The sequence below is a fragment of the Chroicocephalus ridibundus genome, chromosome 3 (assembly GCF_963924245.1).
Source record: "Chroicocephalus ridibundus chromosome 3, bChrRid1.1, whole genome shotgun sequence".
NCBI lineage: Eukaryota > Metazoa > Chordata > Aves > Charadriiformes > Laridae > Chroicocephalus > Chroicocephalus ridibundus.
In genome coordinates, this window is record NC_086286.1 from 92,942,007 (window position 1) to 92,957,163 (window position 15,157).

The 15,157-nt window shown below is 38.4% G+C and overlaps 1 protein-coding gene across 3 annotated transcripts in view; it reads left to right on the top strand.

Annotated features, from left to right (window-relative positions):
* The window catches only part of PHIP (pleckstrin homology domain interacting protein), a 117,299-nt gene that overhangs the window by 45,140 nt on the left and 57,002 nt on the right, over positions 1 to 15,157 (top strand). For all 3 annotated transcript variants that reach the window (XM_063330130.1, XM_063330131.1, XM_063330132.1), the window contains one exon: positions 14,772 to 14,900. In XM_063330130.1, coding sequence (XP_063186200.1) covers positions 14,772 to 14,900 — 129 coding nt within the window. The remainder of the gene's footprint in view (positions 1 to 14,771; positions 14,901 to 15,157) is intronic.

Here is a 15,157-nt window from a genome sequence, read left to right on the forward strand (position 1 = left end):
ATGCGTAAGAGACAGGGTGACAGAGACCCTCCTTTAGTGCTCTGTTTCCTGCCTGGGGAACCAAGGTGGAACTTGGTTTATTTTTGCGTTGCTAATTCTTAATCTGGCTAAAGCTCTTCAGGAGTCACCTGATCTCATACAATGTTGTTGTATGCTGCCTTGGCTTGTTGGACTGAATGCTGTCAGCCTTTCTGTGTAGAGCTCCTCCACATGGCAGGTTTCATATTTGGTCTGTTCTGCACTAAACTATTCTTCTGGAAGATGGATTCGGCAGGTATTTCCATCTGTTTCTTGATATTAATTGGGTCTTTGTACATATCTTTTTCCTCAAAAAGGTAATGATCTATTGTGCAATTCAGACTTTATCTCCTCAAGAAAATTAAGAAAGAATATGAGAATCGTTGAGAATGCTGAGAGTAGGCAAATGGGCTTCAGCTTTCAGCTATAGTAGAATGGCAGTCTTGGAGACCAGCATAAAGAAGATTATCTGAAGAGGAGACCTGCCATAGATGTACTCGCAAAAAAAAAAAGTCCAGCCGGGAAGGTCACTCTGAACCTAAAGAAAGATTTTGAGATGTGTGGTGTACAGTACAGTTCATAAGGTCTCTGAAGAAATTCTGCCAAGTTTAGTGGGAGAGAGAGCAGCTTAGACTCCTTCAGCACTGACCTGGGTTCAGTATTGTTCCCTCTGCATTGATTCCTGTAACTGAATTTACGAAGGATCCGAGATCTTGCAGCTATGAGTACAAATCTTCGTTACTCAGTGCTATTCACTGTTACAATTGAGGTGTATGTTCTCATTGTGTGGTTAGGTTGCCTTTCCACTACTACTTATGATGGGTGTATGTTAGTTTTCATGGAATTCAAGGTCTTTATAAGACAAGTCCATTTAAGAGCTATCGGAATCTAAATTACAGATGTCCGTGACATTAGGCAACCCCCTGAAGGACTGAAATATTTATTTTAACAATGCAGCGCAACAGAAACATCTAAAAAGGGTAAAAATCACATACATTTTAAGATATTTGGATTCAGAGAAATGTGTAGATAATCGGAAGATCTCAGCAGCTAGTAATCTGCGCTTCATGCTAGAAACGAATGTGAGAAAGTCTGCCTGCTGTGTGAGGTGAGGGGAATTGTAAATCTGGCAATCAGTTGTTTCAAACCAATGAATAAGTCATATGAGCCATGTATGCAAGAGAGGCATCTCTCGACAGTCTCCGAATATTTCACCGGCCAGTCTTCTGTGTCTGATGCTTCAAAAGGCATGGGTGGAAATTAGAGGTTTTCTTAGATGACTGGGGTAGGGAAAATGCTTCTAGACCATGAGACTTGATTGCATAGTCACCTCGGCAGAGCTGCAAATGTTGAGAGTTCTGGTTTACTAAGGGAGGGCATGAATACATACGGAGTCACCAGTCTTCTCCCAGTTTCCTGGCTGGCATATCAGCCTGGAACATCATTAGATGAACTACTATTAAATTATTCTGATAACCATTGTGACCTTCATTGACTTGCTCAATATGTCTTCTCATACTTGTGAAAAACAGTATTTGTATTTAGGGGATGGGAAATTTTTACAGATTGGGTTCTTTTAGATCAGACAGGGAGACGTCATTAGTTGGAACCAAACCTGAGAGTTGAATGACATGAGGTACCTGCTTTACCATTCAAGAACCTCTTATTATCGTTGTCTGATAAAACAGTGTCCGTAGTACCAGAATTAGCACTGGGTGACTTTGTTGTAACAAAAGCCCCTTAAAAAAAAAAATTGCGGACCTTGGGGGTATTGGTTGAAGTAGCAAGATCTTAGATGACTGTTAGCTTAATAATAGTCCAGTCAGGTATTCCCATGCTAAATGGATGACTTGGTAAGTCTAAAGCTTTGTGACAAATCCCTAAAGTAGAGATGGATATTTTTAAGTCGTTTGTCTGTCCCGCCCCTGAATTTCTTCATTGTCAGTATCAAAACATAAATAAAATCAAAATTCAGGGGATTCAAGCAGTGTCAGTCAGTTTGAAACTTAATTCCTTTTACCCAGTCAGCGAATGAAATTGCAAAGCTGTAGTAAGCAAAGACACTTATTGTTTTATATTTAACTCAAATGGGGGAATCAAAGTTCATTTGTGCCTTGCTGGTTACAGATAGGGGTGCTAGGAGACTGTGGTGGTCTTACAGAACTTTCTCTCCCAGGTTTTTGGAGTTAAGATTTGTTACTAAATCGATTGGCACAATCATGGTTAATTCGAAGCATCTTCAATCTGTTTGCCAGATTTGCTCTTTATAATTAATAGTAAACTCAGTCCCATAAGAGACAGTTTTCAAGGCCAGGTTGGATGGGGCTTTGAGCAGCCTGGTCTAGTGGGAGGTGTCCCTGCCCATGGCAGGGGGGTTGGAACTGGATGATCTTTAAGGTCCCTTCCAACCCAAACTGTTCTACGATTTTACTCTCAGTAAGTATGTATATATTTTATATATTCCACATTTTCACTTGTAGTCTTCACTTCATTTGATCTAGTTCTGTAAGTATCGCATAACTTGTTGTTGGAGTTCATGGGCTTTCAGAACTGGCTTAATTCAGTGACTTGAGTCAGCTAGGTTCAAGGAATGTATTCAACTACCCCAGAGAGTGAAACTTGCTATAGAAATATCAAGAGCGTGAGAGGGTTAAAATTTGTTAGACAATTTTGAGATGCAGGAAGTAAGTCCTGGGATGGTTTTAAATTGCATGTGCAAATACACAGGTACTTGTTGTTTTGTGGCCTATGTAATATCCCTGTAATGTCCCTGCCGGTCCTGACTTAATAGAGCTGCTCATGAAAAAAACCGTTCTCAGTGTATTTTTGCCATTCGTTTTTCCAAGGAATCAATGAGGTTGTTGCTTTGGTGTTGTAATGTCAGGGCAGTTTCGCATGCTGTATTTCCTGGGTACAAATAAGAATTTAGGAGACTTCTGAAGAAACCAGGGTAATAAACCTTAAGTGGTTGCTGCAGTCCGCTGTTTCAGAGCTTATATATTTCACAAAAATCAGGGTTTTTTGCCACAGAAGTACAGCACAAACCCTTGTAAATGCTGAAATTGTGGCTTGTTAACCAGGGCCTGGATTCACTGAAGGATTTGACTGTTGTGGCACCTAAGTTATATGGGACCAAGGTGTTTAGTCTCCAAAGTGGAATGCAGTATCCTATGAAATCCTCAGTTTACTGAGCAGTATATGAGATTTAGGTGTCTTAATGGATGTTCCAGGAAAAAAAAAAAAGTGCACTGAATGGTGCGCTGTCTAGCAAAAGCCACTGCGTAATAATGTACATAGAGATATATTTGAAATGCCGTTTCTTAGTTAAAGCTGCAGTGAGGCATCTGGATCCCTTGTGTGGTAAGGCACCTTTCCAGTAACTGAGGGATCTCCCTGCTTTCCTTGAAAGGCGGGTGTGGGTGCAGGTGGCACTCATCTTTTGGGATTGCCTTAACTAATGTTAAGCTGTTGAGTGGGGGAAATTAAAGACCTAGATTCTGTTCTCTCCTCGGTGGCAAGGTGTTCTATTCAGCATCTGCCACTTACCCAGGAAGGCTTCTGAGCTATAAATGTCTAAACAAGAGAAAGTTGGGAAAAAGTGCTGAAGTTGTGCTGCTGTGGAGAGGCGTGAATCTGTAGACTGTGGGTTTGGGCACTTCTGCTAGGCTTGTTTTCTTGGGTATGGAAGTCGTGTTCTAGGTAAATTAGAAAGTGGTAGAAATGGCTTTTGGCTTCAAGCTTCAGGCAAGCTCTTGAACTTGCAGGATTAGTACACAGTTAAGTCATAAATAAAAGCTGTACAACACTCAGTTGTTGTCATAGGATCTGTTTTCTTTCAGGTGTTCTCGCTAAGTTTCTTCTTAATAATAGACCTGACACTGTTGGTTTCTTAGGAATGACAGGGTTGGCACTCTGATGGTATGTGCTGCAGCTTATCCTTACGCTTGTAGTTCCTTTAAGCATTTCTGAGAATGTACGAGGAGGAAAAAGAAAACTACAGGGACTTAAGAATCTTACAGATCATAAAGGAGGTGCCTAGTAATGTTAGGTGAATGCGTGGGGTTTTGTGTGGTTTGGTAATTCAGTTTTTGTTGATGTTGCAATTTGGACATTAACTACCGGTGTTCCTCGAGTCTGACCCCAAATAGGGTTGTGGTATTAGAGTGCTGCCCTTGATTTTTATTTTTTTGGATTTACGTAGTTTTCTTTAAGCAGTACCTCTCAGGGCTGAGCTCAGCTGATTCAGACTGCTTGCAAAAGGCATTCTGTCTGGAGCTGTAGAGTACAGATTTCTCCTCTGGTAAAGCTGATAGCTCTTGTCCCATAAGTGGGCTGCCCCATAGAAGAATATTTTTTTAAAGTTTCCTAAAAGATTGCAGGGTATGTACAGGCCTGTAGCTCTGTTCTTTTTCTCTCTTTCTTTCTCTTTTTTATTTTTTTTTAAATAATTTGATTTACAGTATAGCTTTATGAACAGTTGCAGGAACATATGGTAACTGCAGTTAGTTAAAAGTATGCCGTTGAAAGTATGAAAAGTGCACTACAGTAGCAAGAATGAAAGACATGGGGAGAGCAGACATTTTTACAGTCTCTGTTACTGTAGAATATCGGACTTTTGTACTGTGTCTCTGCACATAATTGCTTTGCCTAAATCTGATACCTGACTCAGCAGATTTTCAAAGTAGGCATTGCAATTACTGCACTGGAAAACTTGTGTATTAACTGTGATAAAGACTAGCCTTACAGCATTTTAAGAAATCCTTGTGTAATGTAGAAATTAATCAAGTAAGAATATTGCTGCCTTTAAGTTAAAAATGGCTCTCCTGGACAACAGATTTAAAAAACAAAACAAAACAAAAAAGCCCCGAAAACACAAAACCCCAAACACACCCAAAACCTTGAAGATCTTTCATGACTCGGTGTTGCTCCTCTGTCTTACTGGGTTGACGCTTATTGCAAGCTGAATCTTTGGGAAGTCAGGCTTCGCTGTAGCTGGTAGCTTTCTTATGTCTGACATGATTTGCGTGCATTGGGGGCCTCCCGTGTGCCTGAACGTCTCTTAAGGTCAGACTTTTGCTTACTTGTAACCTTAATGTATTCCTCCTAGTGATTGTGAAGAGTTCATTTGGACTGATTCTTATTATGTTGCCTCTGCACTAAGACAGTCTTTTTGAACCCTGTCATGTATTAGGGTGTTCTTTGCAACGTGCTGTGGGGGGGTTGTAGTTCTGGAGCCCACTTTAAACTCAGTGCAAAGGTGGCCTTAGTCCTTTTTTATTCTGACGAATGCTTTGAAATACTGATACAAAAAGAATGTTTTTATGATGTTGTATTAAATTCACAGATCCTAATACTTCAAAATCCTCCTACCTTTGTGACTTTATTGGACTTGCTGAAAGGCTAAGCCACCTCAGCCTTTGACACCTAATGGTCACCCTATACATCTCCAGCTGTTGCAAATTTGATGATGAGTCTTTCTCTAAATGCTAAAGCACACTTCATCAGAGCATATAGAATACCATGAGTATATTTCAGAAATGCTTTACAACTTGATCTTTGTAAACCAGTGACTTGAAGCAATCTTCTGATTCTTTTTGAGGAGGAAGGAAAAAAAATAATTCCTCGCCAGACCTGTTCTCCCCTTCTCCCACCTTCGTCTTCCTTTGAAATGGCAAATAACTCTGATACATTTTTGAAAGAAAAGCTTTACTCTCTCCCAGAAACACCATTGTTCTCTTCTGTGTCACTGAGTAAATGTTGCTTGCCCTGGAAACCAGACTGGTACTTTAGAAGCAGTGGATGATTTCTTATTGGCAGTGTATCAGTTACTGGTTGAATTGGTGTTTATCGTTCTTATGCCCTCTGTCCTGCTTTTATGGAAACCATCAGGAAAAAAAAAAAAAAACATACCCAACTTCAAAATTGCAAAGCCTGAGGGGGAGGCTGACCATCCTGTTGCATCAACGTTGAAGATAAAGGGTACAGTTGCATTTCTTGGCTGTTTTTGAAAAACTCTGATCCTGGGGCTAAGACATGCCTCTCTGTTGAGACCTAGAATGACAACAATGTGTCTGATACCTGTAGCTGCTGTAAGGGAGGATGAGGCATCTTACAGATGTAGGAAAAAAATGTGATTTTTTTTTTTAAACTTTATATCTTTATCTAGAACTCTGTACCAGAATCCAAGATGTTTGCTTTCATTCTAGGTACTTTTCTGTTGGAAGCTTATGATGAATAGTCCCACACTTTCATGTAAAATACATTACTCTACATTTTATGTAAATAGGCATTGTATCCAGAACTAGGAAGCTTGTGTCTTGCATGTGTTCTTTCCATTATGCTTATTAATTAGCAACTGGTGATGAAATTTAGACCTTAAATATGAACATTCTTTAAACAAAGTAAGGACTTGAACACTTCTTTGTTTATTTCACAAAATATTAAATACCTTATTCAGAGATTTGGCTAGTGTCATGAGCATGGATTCTTTCATCTGTATCAAAACCCGAACATTAAAACAGGTACAGTGTAAGCAGCTGAATTGAAAAGTGTCAATTTTCTACTAAGTTAAAGTTTTTGCGGTTGCAATTTTATATCAGTTTACTAATCGTAGAATGTGTTGGGTTGGAAGGGACCTTTAAAGGTCATCAGTCCAACCCCCCTGCAGTAAGCAGGGTCATCTTCAACTAGATCAGGCTGCTCAGATACGCAATTTTGTCCAATTTCTTTTAAAATTGTCAGCCGAGAAGCAAATTACTTGAGATCTTAGAATAAAGTGTGGATTTAGCTACGTAAACAGAGTTCTGTTTCGTTTTTTTCTTTTTTCTTCAAAAGAAAATTTGTGACAGCTAGAAGAAAAACGGGGACAAAACTTTTTCGCTCTTGGAGTTCAGAGATTAAAGGACATCTTACTGGGACCTTATGTAAATAGTTATGGATCCTTTCAGCAAGATAAAGTTATTTTGACTCTGCTTTGTGTTGCCACATCAAAACTTAAGTGTAATCGTTCCCCTTATCAGGTACATCAATGGGGAACAGCAACTCTAAAGTTCTTGGTACTGAAAAATTTTTGAAGTACTTAAACTGTTGTGGAACATGCAGTACCAAAAGGGATAAACTACTTTAGCAGTGGAGCTAACAAACCTGTAGGCTGATCTTTTGTTTATGTTCTTGGTCTCAGTTAGGAAAGTACTGCAGAAGTTGATAATCTTTGAAAGAAAAAACAAAAACAAAACACCAAAAACAAACAAAAAAAAAACCACCCAGAAAAGCTTACAGTCTTGCAGCAGGTTAAAAATGTTAATGAAACTGTGAACTTTTTAGCTATAGAATTGTTTGGGTTATGACTACTTTTGTGCAGCATTTAATGTCTTACACTGTCTTACCAAGTTGACCAGAAGCTTGGGTTGGCTTCTCTAATGAAGTCTCATATTTGATGTTTGATGTTTGACAGTGCTTGTTATCTGAAATATAAAAATGCAGAGCTGTACTTGAGGAAGCTGGTCAGAACCTTATTTCGAATAAGGTCATGACCTTACTTCTAACAGTTACCACTAGAACAGTTAGGTAGAAGAAAAGGTGTGTTGGAAGGACATGATGATGCAGGGCTGCTCATTAAAACCTTATTTATTGGTGTGCTGCAGTAGCTTTCATTAGGCTATTTTCTAACTTTTGAGGCAGTGAAGCATGTAATGCTTTCATGTACTCAAAAGAATAGACCTTCTTTGTGAATACTCACAAATTTATTTTTAGGTCCTTTGATTTCCTGACCAGTCTCAAAGCTTAGACCCAAGCTCTTATGACTGTGCTATAGTAAAGAAAAAAAATGTGACTCTTTTTGGTCCTTCATTTTCTTTTTCAGGTGGCTTCTTTCTTGAGAAGCCTTGGGCTGAGGAAACAAAAAATGGATTTGATATGCTTGTTTTGAAGGTGATCTCTGAAATTCCTTTATTTCATTTGATTCCATTTGTTTTCAAAGGCAGTAGTAGAATCAGCAAGCAGATACTAACCTGCCTTATAAGGCCACCCGCTTCTCGTTATGTGATGATTATAGCTGTATAGTTCTAAAGTGCTGCTGCTATTTCAAATAGTGTCTTAATGAAACAGGAAATGTAGTGTTATATGTTACGACAAAGCAATAGTTGTATTTAAAACCTTAAGCTTGTTTTTGAAATTGAAAATGTGTACTGTCACATATCCAGTGGGAAAGCTTGAAGCAAGTGGATGCATTTCATATTGGTTTTGCTTTCCATTCACTATGTTACCATGGTGAATATATGCCTTTTCATAGCCAGATGCTAGTTAATCTGTGTAAATGCAGATAAATGGTTTTTTTATTTAAAAAAAAAAAAAAACCAAACCCAAACCAAAACAAATCCATCTGTTGATGTTAAGGATGAGAGTTCTGGCCACATAGACATTAAGAAGTAAGGATAAGATCTCCGAAGCTGATGTCTTACATTTTTTTTGTCCCCAAGTCTGTAGCTAGCTGGTTGTCTAATTAATGCAAAGTTGTCTGGTACTATTCCTGGTTCCATGCATTTCTTTCCAAGTGGGTCCTTAATTACTTTAATAGGATGTATAGTAGTTGCATTGCATGATCCTTTTTCAAGCTTACACGTTTTTCCCAACTTTCTGACACTTAATGTATCTTTTTGAAAATTTTTAATAGAACCACTTTTCTAGCTTTGTAAGCTTTGGATATATTGTAGATTTATTTGAAGCTATTCGCATAAGCAGTAACTGAAATAGTCATATATAAAACTTGACCATAAAAATGTCAAGTTCAAGCAGCCCATAAGAATTTTCCAGATTTCTAGAATGGAAATTGTAGAGGGTGTAATTTTGACCCTACTTGAAGTTAACAGAGAGTCTGCGCTACGGTTGAAGAATCAGACCATCTGGATGCAGTCGTGTGTTGGTTGTTTTCCCTTTCCCCCCAGTCTATCTGCCCGCTTCCCACATGTCTTAACGTTTTTATATAAATCGGTGAGAAAAATTGGGGAACCCCCACGGAGGTGATAATAGTAATGTATTTCATAATGGCGATGATCTCTAATTTTTGTGAATTTGGACACACGTATCCTGTGTTAATGACTGTTTGAATGTTTTAGTACAGTTTAATCCTTGTTTTGCTTAGAATTTACTGTCAGTGTTATGGCATCAACTAATTCAGGTCAAAAGGGTTTCTTCCTGCAAATTGTCAATCAAGCAGAGGCCTCCTAAGTTGCAATTGGATTTTTCTGTGTGCTCCCGCTCCTTCAGAGAGCTGGTTGTTGACTCTGTCCTTTATTTTTTTAGCTTTGAGTGGACACTTCATTACAGGCAGTTCCTATGCTGTGCCTCCTTATGTCTGGGTATCTTAATGTTGTTCCTGCCCCATCTTCTGAGGTCTGATCTGTGCGATGTGGTTCCTTACTTTCTAATGCTACTTCAACTTTCAGTGCAAAATGGTAAACTCTGAAGCCCTAACAGCATTATTGTATTGCTTACAACTGTGTTTCCTTTTTGTTAATCAGTAAACCTGCGTGGCCTACCTAGCTCTTTCTTGGCAACTACTTGATTAGTTTTATTGTAAACGACATAGCAAAAAATTGGTGTCCCTGTCAGAAGAACAAGCATGGAAGATCAGATTCCATCTAGGACAGCTCAGCAGAATGCTCTGTACATGGATTTTCTGCCACATGAGGTGATTTGTTGGACTAATGTCCAAAAGGCATATCGCTTGCTTATATAGACAATGTCCTGTAATCTCCAGTGTTAACTAGAGATTTAAAAAACGTTCGTTCTTATGTTGTGGACTTCATAAAGTCTAAAGAGACTTCCAGTTCTGGTAGGATTATATGGGATTGTATTTTTAGATGAGGTTTTCTAGTCATCTGAAATACAGAATGACTTAAGATTATAGATGCTTTATTTTTCAGTCAGCCAGTGTGTAATCCTACTAAAATATTTTTGAGAGCTTCCACATTTGAGTATATGTAAAAGCACATCCTGAAGAGCAGATCCTGAAAAGCAAAGCCAGCATAATGCTCTAGTACTCCAAGTAGAAGCCAATACTGAGTTTGCAGGATGTTTATTAAGAAAAATTTTCTTTAACAAAAATAAAAAAGATGTTGTAAATACTTTCTGTATGTATATGCCTTTATATAACTTCAGGCATCCGTAGAGTGGGTGATCTGCCAGATCTTTTCATTGATATGTTTATCTTTTGAGACAAATACACCTCATTCCTGAATGGGTAACTGACTTGGGTGGTAGGAAGATAGAAACATCTTTAGTAAACATCTTACTCTTAATTTAATTACTTCTTGCCCTCTTCCTACCATTTGATCCTTTGTTGCTTGCCTTCTGGAAGCAGCATAGAAGCCCTGTTGACTTTGATTATTTTTATTTTTTTTAAACTGGCTTAAAAATTAAGTGTTCTTTCCAATTCTCCAAATCTGCAGCAACCACTAACTTTGCAGAAAGTCCATAGATATTTTTTAGCTTACCATGGAAGCATGCTGTGATCGGAGATTTTTCCTTAAAGCAAAGGAGAACACAAACCTGCAAAGGAACTTCAGAATACTTGGAGACTGATTTGACTCAAGCAGCTATGATGTAGTTTCATCACTTATGAAAGAGGTTATATGTTTTAATAACAACTAGTTAACTTTGCTTTTTTGCTAGTTTTAGAAAGTTGTTCTAGCATACCATTGTTGTGATCATTAGAAACTAAATTTCAGTTTTCAAGTTTGAATGTTGCTTGTAACTAATTTTCATTTGTTCCAATGCATTTAAGTAGAGTAGTTCTCTTCCTGCTAAAGGTCTTTTTGTATAGGCATACAAAATAGTCCTCTTTCCTTAGTGTCCAAGTGAAGAAGCTGAGCTCTTAGATTTTTTCATTATCATGATAGTGGAACCATGTAGCTATTCCACTTAAAATTTATTCACCTTGAAAATGGGAAGCAAAAATTATGTGTGTTACTTTGGAAGAGTTTATTCTTATCGTTGTCTATTTGTCTAGTACGTATGCACTTTCTCTTCTGGATAGGCTTCTGGTATATTTTAGGAGCATAGTTTTATTTCTGTTGCTGCATAATATGTGACGCATTACAGCGAATACACGGTGATCTTTCTGCCTGTGTTTCCAACTAACTGCCTCGGTCACTTACTGTGAAGGACGGGAGAGAACACTGTCTACCTCAGGCTAGTAGAGACTTAGTTCACTGACTTTTTAAACAGTGCTGTTGACTTGTGTTGGAAGGCGTGATAGAAGTGCATAGCGTTATTGTGTGTAGACTTGAGTGCTGTTATTTTTTCTGGCAGTATGTTTAGTAAGTTATTTCTAATAATCTTACTGTCTTCATGGCCTATTGCATTTTGTCCTGTTGGCTTTTAATTGCTCTAGTTGATACCATTTGTGCTGCATCCCAAATCTGTTCTCTGTGGATAATTTCCTAATGTTCATTTCATGAACAGGCTCTTTTTTTTTTTTCTGTAGTCACTAACAGAAAAGCCTGGCTCGAGGAACTCCACTGATAACATCCTTTTAGCTCTGTGTGTCTTTCCAAAACCAATAACTGTTATCCTTTCCTTAGCAAGTTTACCTACTCTGCATTTCTCCTACTAATTGCAGTCTTTTCCATTGGAATTAAGTTTTCGGTGCCATATCATGGCTGTAAAATCTAGCTAGGTTGAAGGAATTATATTTTCTTGATATAAAAAAGCAGTTATTTTAATGAAGAAAGTCTGGTAAGTTTATCTGGTACTCTTTACTCTTGATTAATTTTCATTTTCCCTCGTGTCTTTTACTTGTCTTAAAAACTAGGTTTTAAGTCTTTCAGACTGTATAACAGCTCAGGCTTATTATTGAGCTCGCGCTCTCTGTAGGTGGTACTACTCTGTTTTCACACAACAAATTATTTTTATGGATCTAAGATATGTTCCTTTGTGTACCAGTTTCACAGCTCTGTTCTCCCTCATTTGGGGGAGAATAGTAAGCTCTTAAAAACTGAGAGGGAACGAATAACTTCCCTTTTTCATTCTCTATTTCATCAACATTCCTTCCTCCCTTCGTGATGTACCAATGTCCATCTCTTCCCTTGCTAGCGAAAATACGGGCTTAATTCTTGGATTTGAGACTATATGTAATCTTAAATTAGTCCTAGTTGTATAGCATCACTGGTTCTTCCCTGATTGTGGCCGAAGGGTCCTTGCTACTTGGTTTTTGCTACCAGCAGTGTCTCAACGTGTTCCCTCTTGGCAGCCCTCTGTTGGGATGCCTCTTATTGACCGGTGCTTTTTCTGTTCATGTGAGCGATCTCTTCCTTTTGCCATTCATATCCTTTTATTCAACAGGTGAAGGTTTCAGACAGAATAAACAGTTCTGTCTTCTTTGGGATACAATATTCATTTAGTTCTTGCATCTTTGATTCAAAAGGGGTGGAGTGGGGAAAGCAGCTTCCTTCTTGCTGAAGTCTTTTACCTAGCTTGCTGAAGTTACAGCTTCACTGATTTACTACAGCTTCCGCTTTTGCAACATAATGTTTAGTTTCTGTTCCAGATGACCAGCTGCGCTGAGTTAGCTTTATTATTGAAGAAATTCCATTGTAAAGTGTCATTTATTAATCCCAAAATATTTTTGTTTTAAAATAAAATAAATCTGCTGAGTAGCACATTGTGGCAGGCTTTGCTCTTTAATTCGTAATAATAATTATATCTTGGAAGCTTATCCGCAACAGTAATTTTTGTTCCTACAATATTAAGGGTCTTTATTTCCAAGTAAATGTACATCAGACTTGAGGGGTTGTACTAAAAGGTTTTACTGTTGTCCTTTCCAAAAGCACTTTTAAAACCAGATTCTGGCCACATGTAGAGTAAAACTATTTGCACTGTATTAATCACTGAATAGTAGATCACTATTCTTTTCCTTTACATAAGAAGGGAATGTCTTCCAACACACACTCTGATTCCCAGGAGTTTCTTGAAAATGGTCCATCCAAATCATTTCTTGCTGGGAAGGATTGAAAAAACCCATCATCTTAATAGTCTGATTTTTTTTTTTTTCCTTCTATTGCTTATTTTTCTCCTCACCATGGTTAGCAAATAGCTCTTCCCAGAACATGCCTTGTCTTCCTTGTGAAACAAAAAATCTTCTAATCTTAGGCTCTAGGAGAATCCTGAGATTCTATTTACGAAGGACTTGAATGTTAGGAAGCTTGATACTTTGATGTTTTCTTCGTTGGAGGAAGGCAAAGGGAACAGAAATCTCTATGTAAAACTACTGCTTTTCCAGGCTTTTACAATACATCTGCAAAGCTTATTCTTGGGCTGAAATTCCTTCCCCTTTCCACCTACCTCCCGGAACTGTCTCCCTCTATTACAGTGAGCTTTCTACAGACAAAAAGCAGCAGAAAGCTGTAACTCTGCCTTGGTTGTTGCGTCTTGCTTAGTGTAAATTAATTTCTGCATTCCTAGCCGTTGTGATGTTAGTGTCACTCGCTTGAAGCTCTGTTTCTATTTTCCATCCCTTTCTGTAGGATACCTCTGTTCATTTCTTCTGGAACAACGAGGAAAAGAGAACATAAAACTTGCATTGGTTTATGTTCCTCTTTTGCTAATCCAGAAACTCATTTGACTTTTATGGAAAGTACTTGTAGTTAAGACCTTTATCAAGTACCTGGAAGCACTGGTAATAGGTGTAGCAGCCTCTGCCGCTTGGGGGGATGTGCAGGGGTGCATGGATGTGTGCTAAGACCCTGGGCAAAAGATTTAGACTTCTTGCCTTTGTCTCAGCCTGTGAGCTAGTGAGAACAGTACCTACCTGACAGGTTTTTTCGAGGCTTGTTTCCTTAACTTTTTAAAACAATGCTGACGCCTCCGGAAGGTGCTACAGAAGTGCATAGTGTTACTGCCTGCAGGCTGAATACCACTGGGGTTTTTTTCGGGTAGTATATAGGCCTGACACAGTTAGGGAAAGAATTTTGTTTGGTGTCTCTTAAAAGAAAATGCAAAAGTGCTTTGCTGGGGAAGAATAGAAAGGGGCTTTCGGAAGAGGTGCTGAAGACATGAAAATTCAGAGTGGTGATTGGTCACCTCTGCTTGATTGACAGGTTGCAGGGAAAAACAAAAACCCATTTGTTCTGGCTTAATGGAACTGGAAAACAGAAAATGAGTATCAGGTAAAAATTCCTTTTTTAAAATCTTTGCAGTTCTCCTTTAAAAAGTGGAGTTTTTACACAAATCTACACCTCCCCCACTCCAATACATTAGGAGTAGGAATGACAGAGACAGGCAGTTGCTAAGTTGTGTAATGTGGGTTGTCTATGTCAGCGCGTTTTCCAGCGGGCAGGTGTTCTGAAACACCGCAGCAGCAGCCAATGCTACTGGGTTAGCTTAGCGGAAAGGCAAAGGATCGAAAGGGTGTAGTGACTAAAAGCCCTGAACTGGACCCAGCTCTCTGGTTAGGCTCATTAGCAGGACGTTCAAGGGGAAGCTTTTATTTTCACTTCCTATGCTGTGCCTGCTTTGTGGATAAATCTGTCAGTTTCTACTACTATCAATTTGGCATCTTTCATGAGCATTATTACAAAATTCACTGAAAAGTGACTAGCTAAAAAGTAAACTATGTTTTAAAGTAACTTCCATCTAGCAATATACTGTCTTACAGATTTTATAAGTTTCAACATCAGCACCACAGTTTTGAGAATCGTAATTGAAAATTATTTATTTCTGGTAACTTAATTATTTTGTATGTTGATGTATTTCAGATTGAAGGACAAGGACACGGTGCAGTTTTTGACTGCAAGTGCTCTCCTGATGGACAGCATTTTGCATGTACTGATTCTCACGGTCACCTTCTGATTTTTGGCTTTGGTTCCAGTAGCAAATATGACAAGGTACAGTGCAAGATGAATATCAAAATGTTTGTCTGTGTTGAATGCATTCGTGCAAGCTTTTCTTCAGAGCTTTATTTCAAGAGGGTCAAAACAATTTTGAGCCATTAATATGGGATGTTTCAGATTCCTGTTGTTGACATTGAGCTTTCTTTCACTGTCTCTTTTTAAACTATGGAAACATGCTACTAAGCTACTGTTTACATGGGAAGTTAAAAATAATTTAAAAGAAAAAAAGAAAGGCATTTAAAAAAATGACC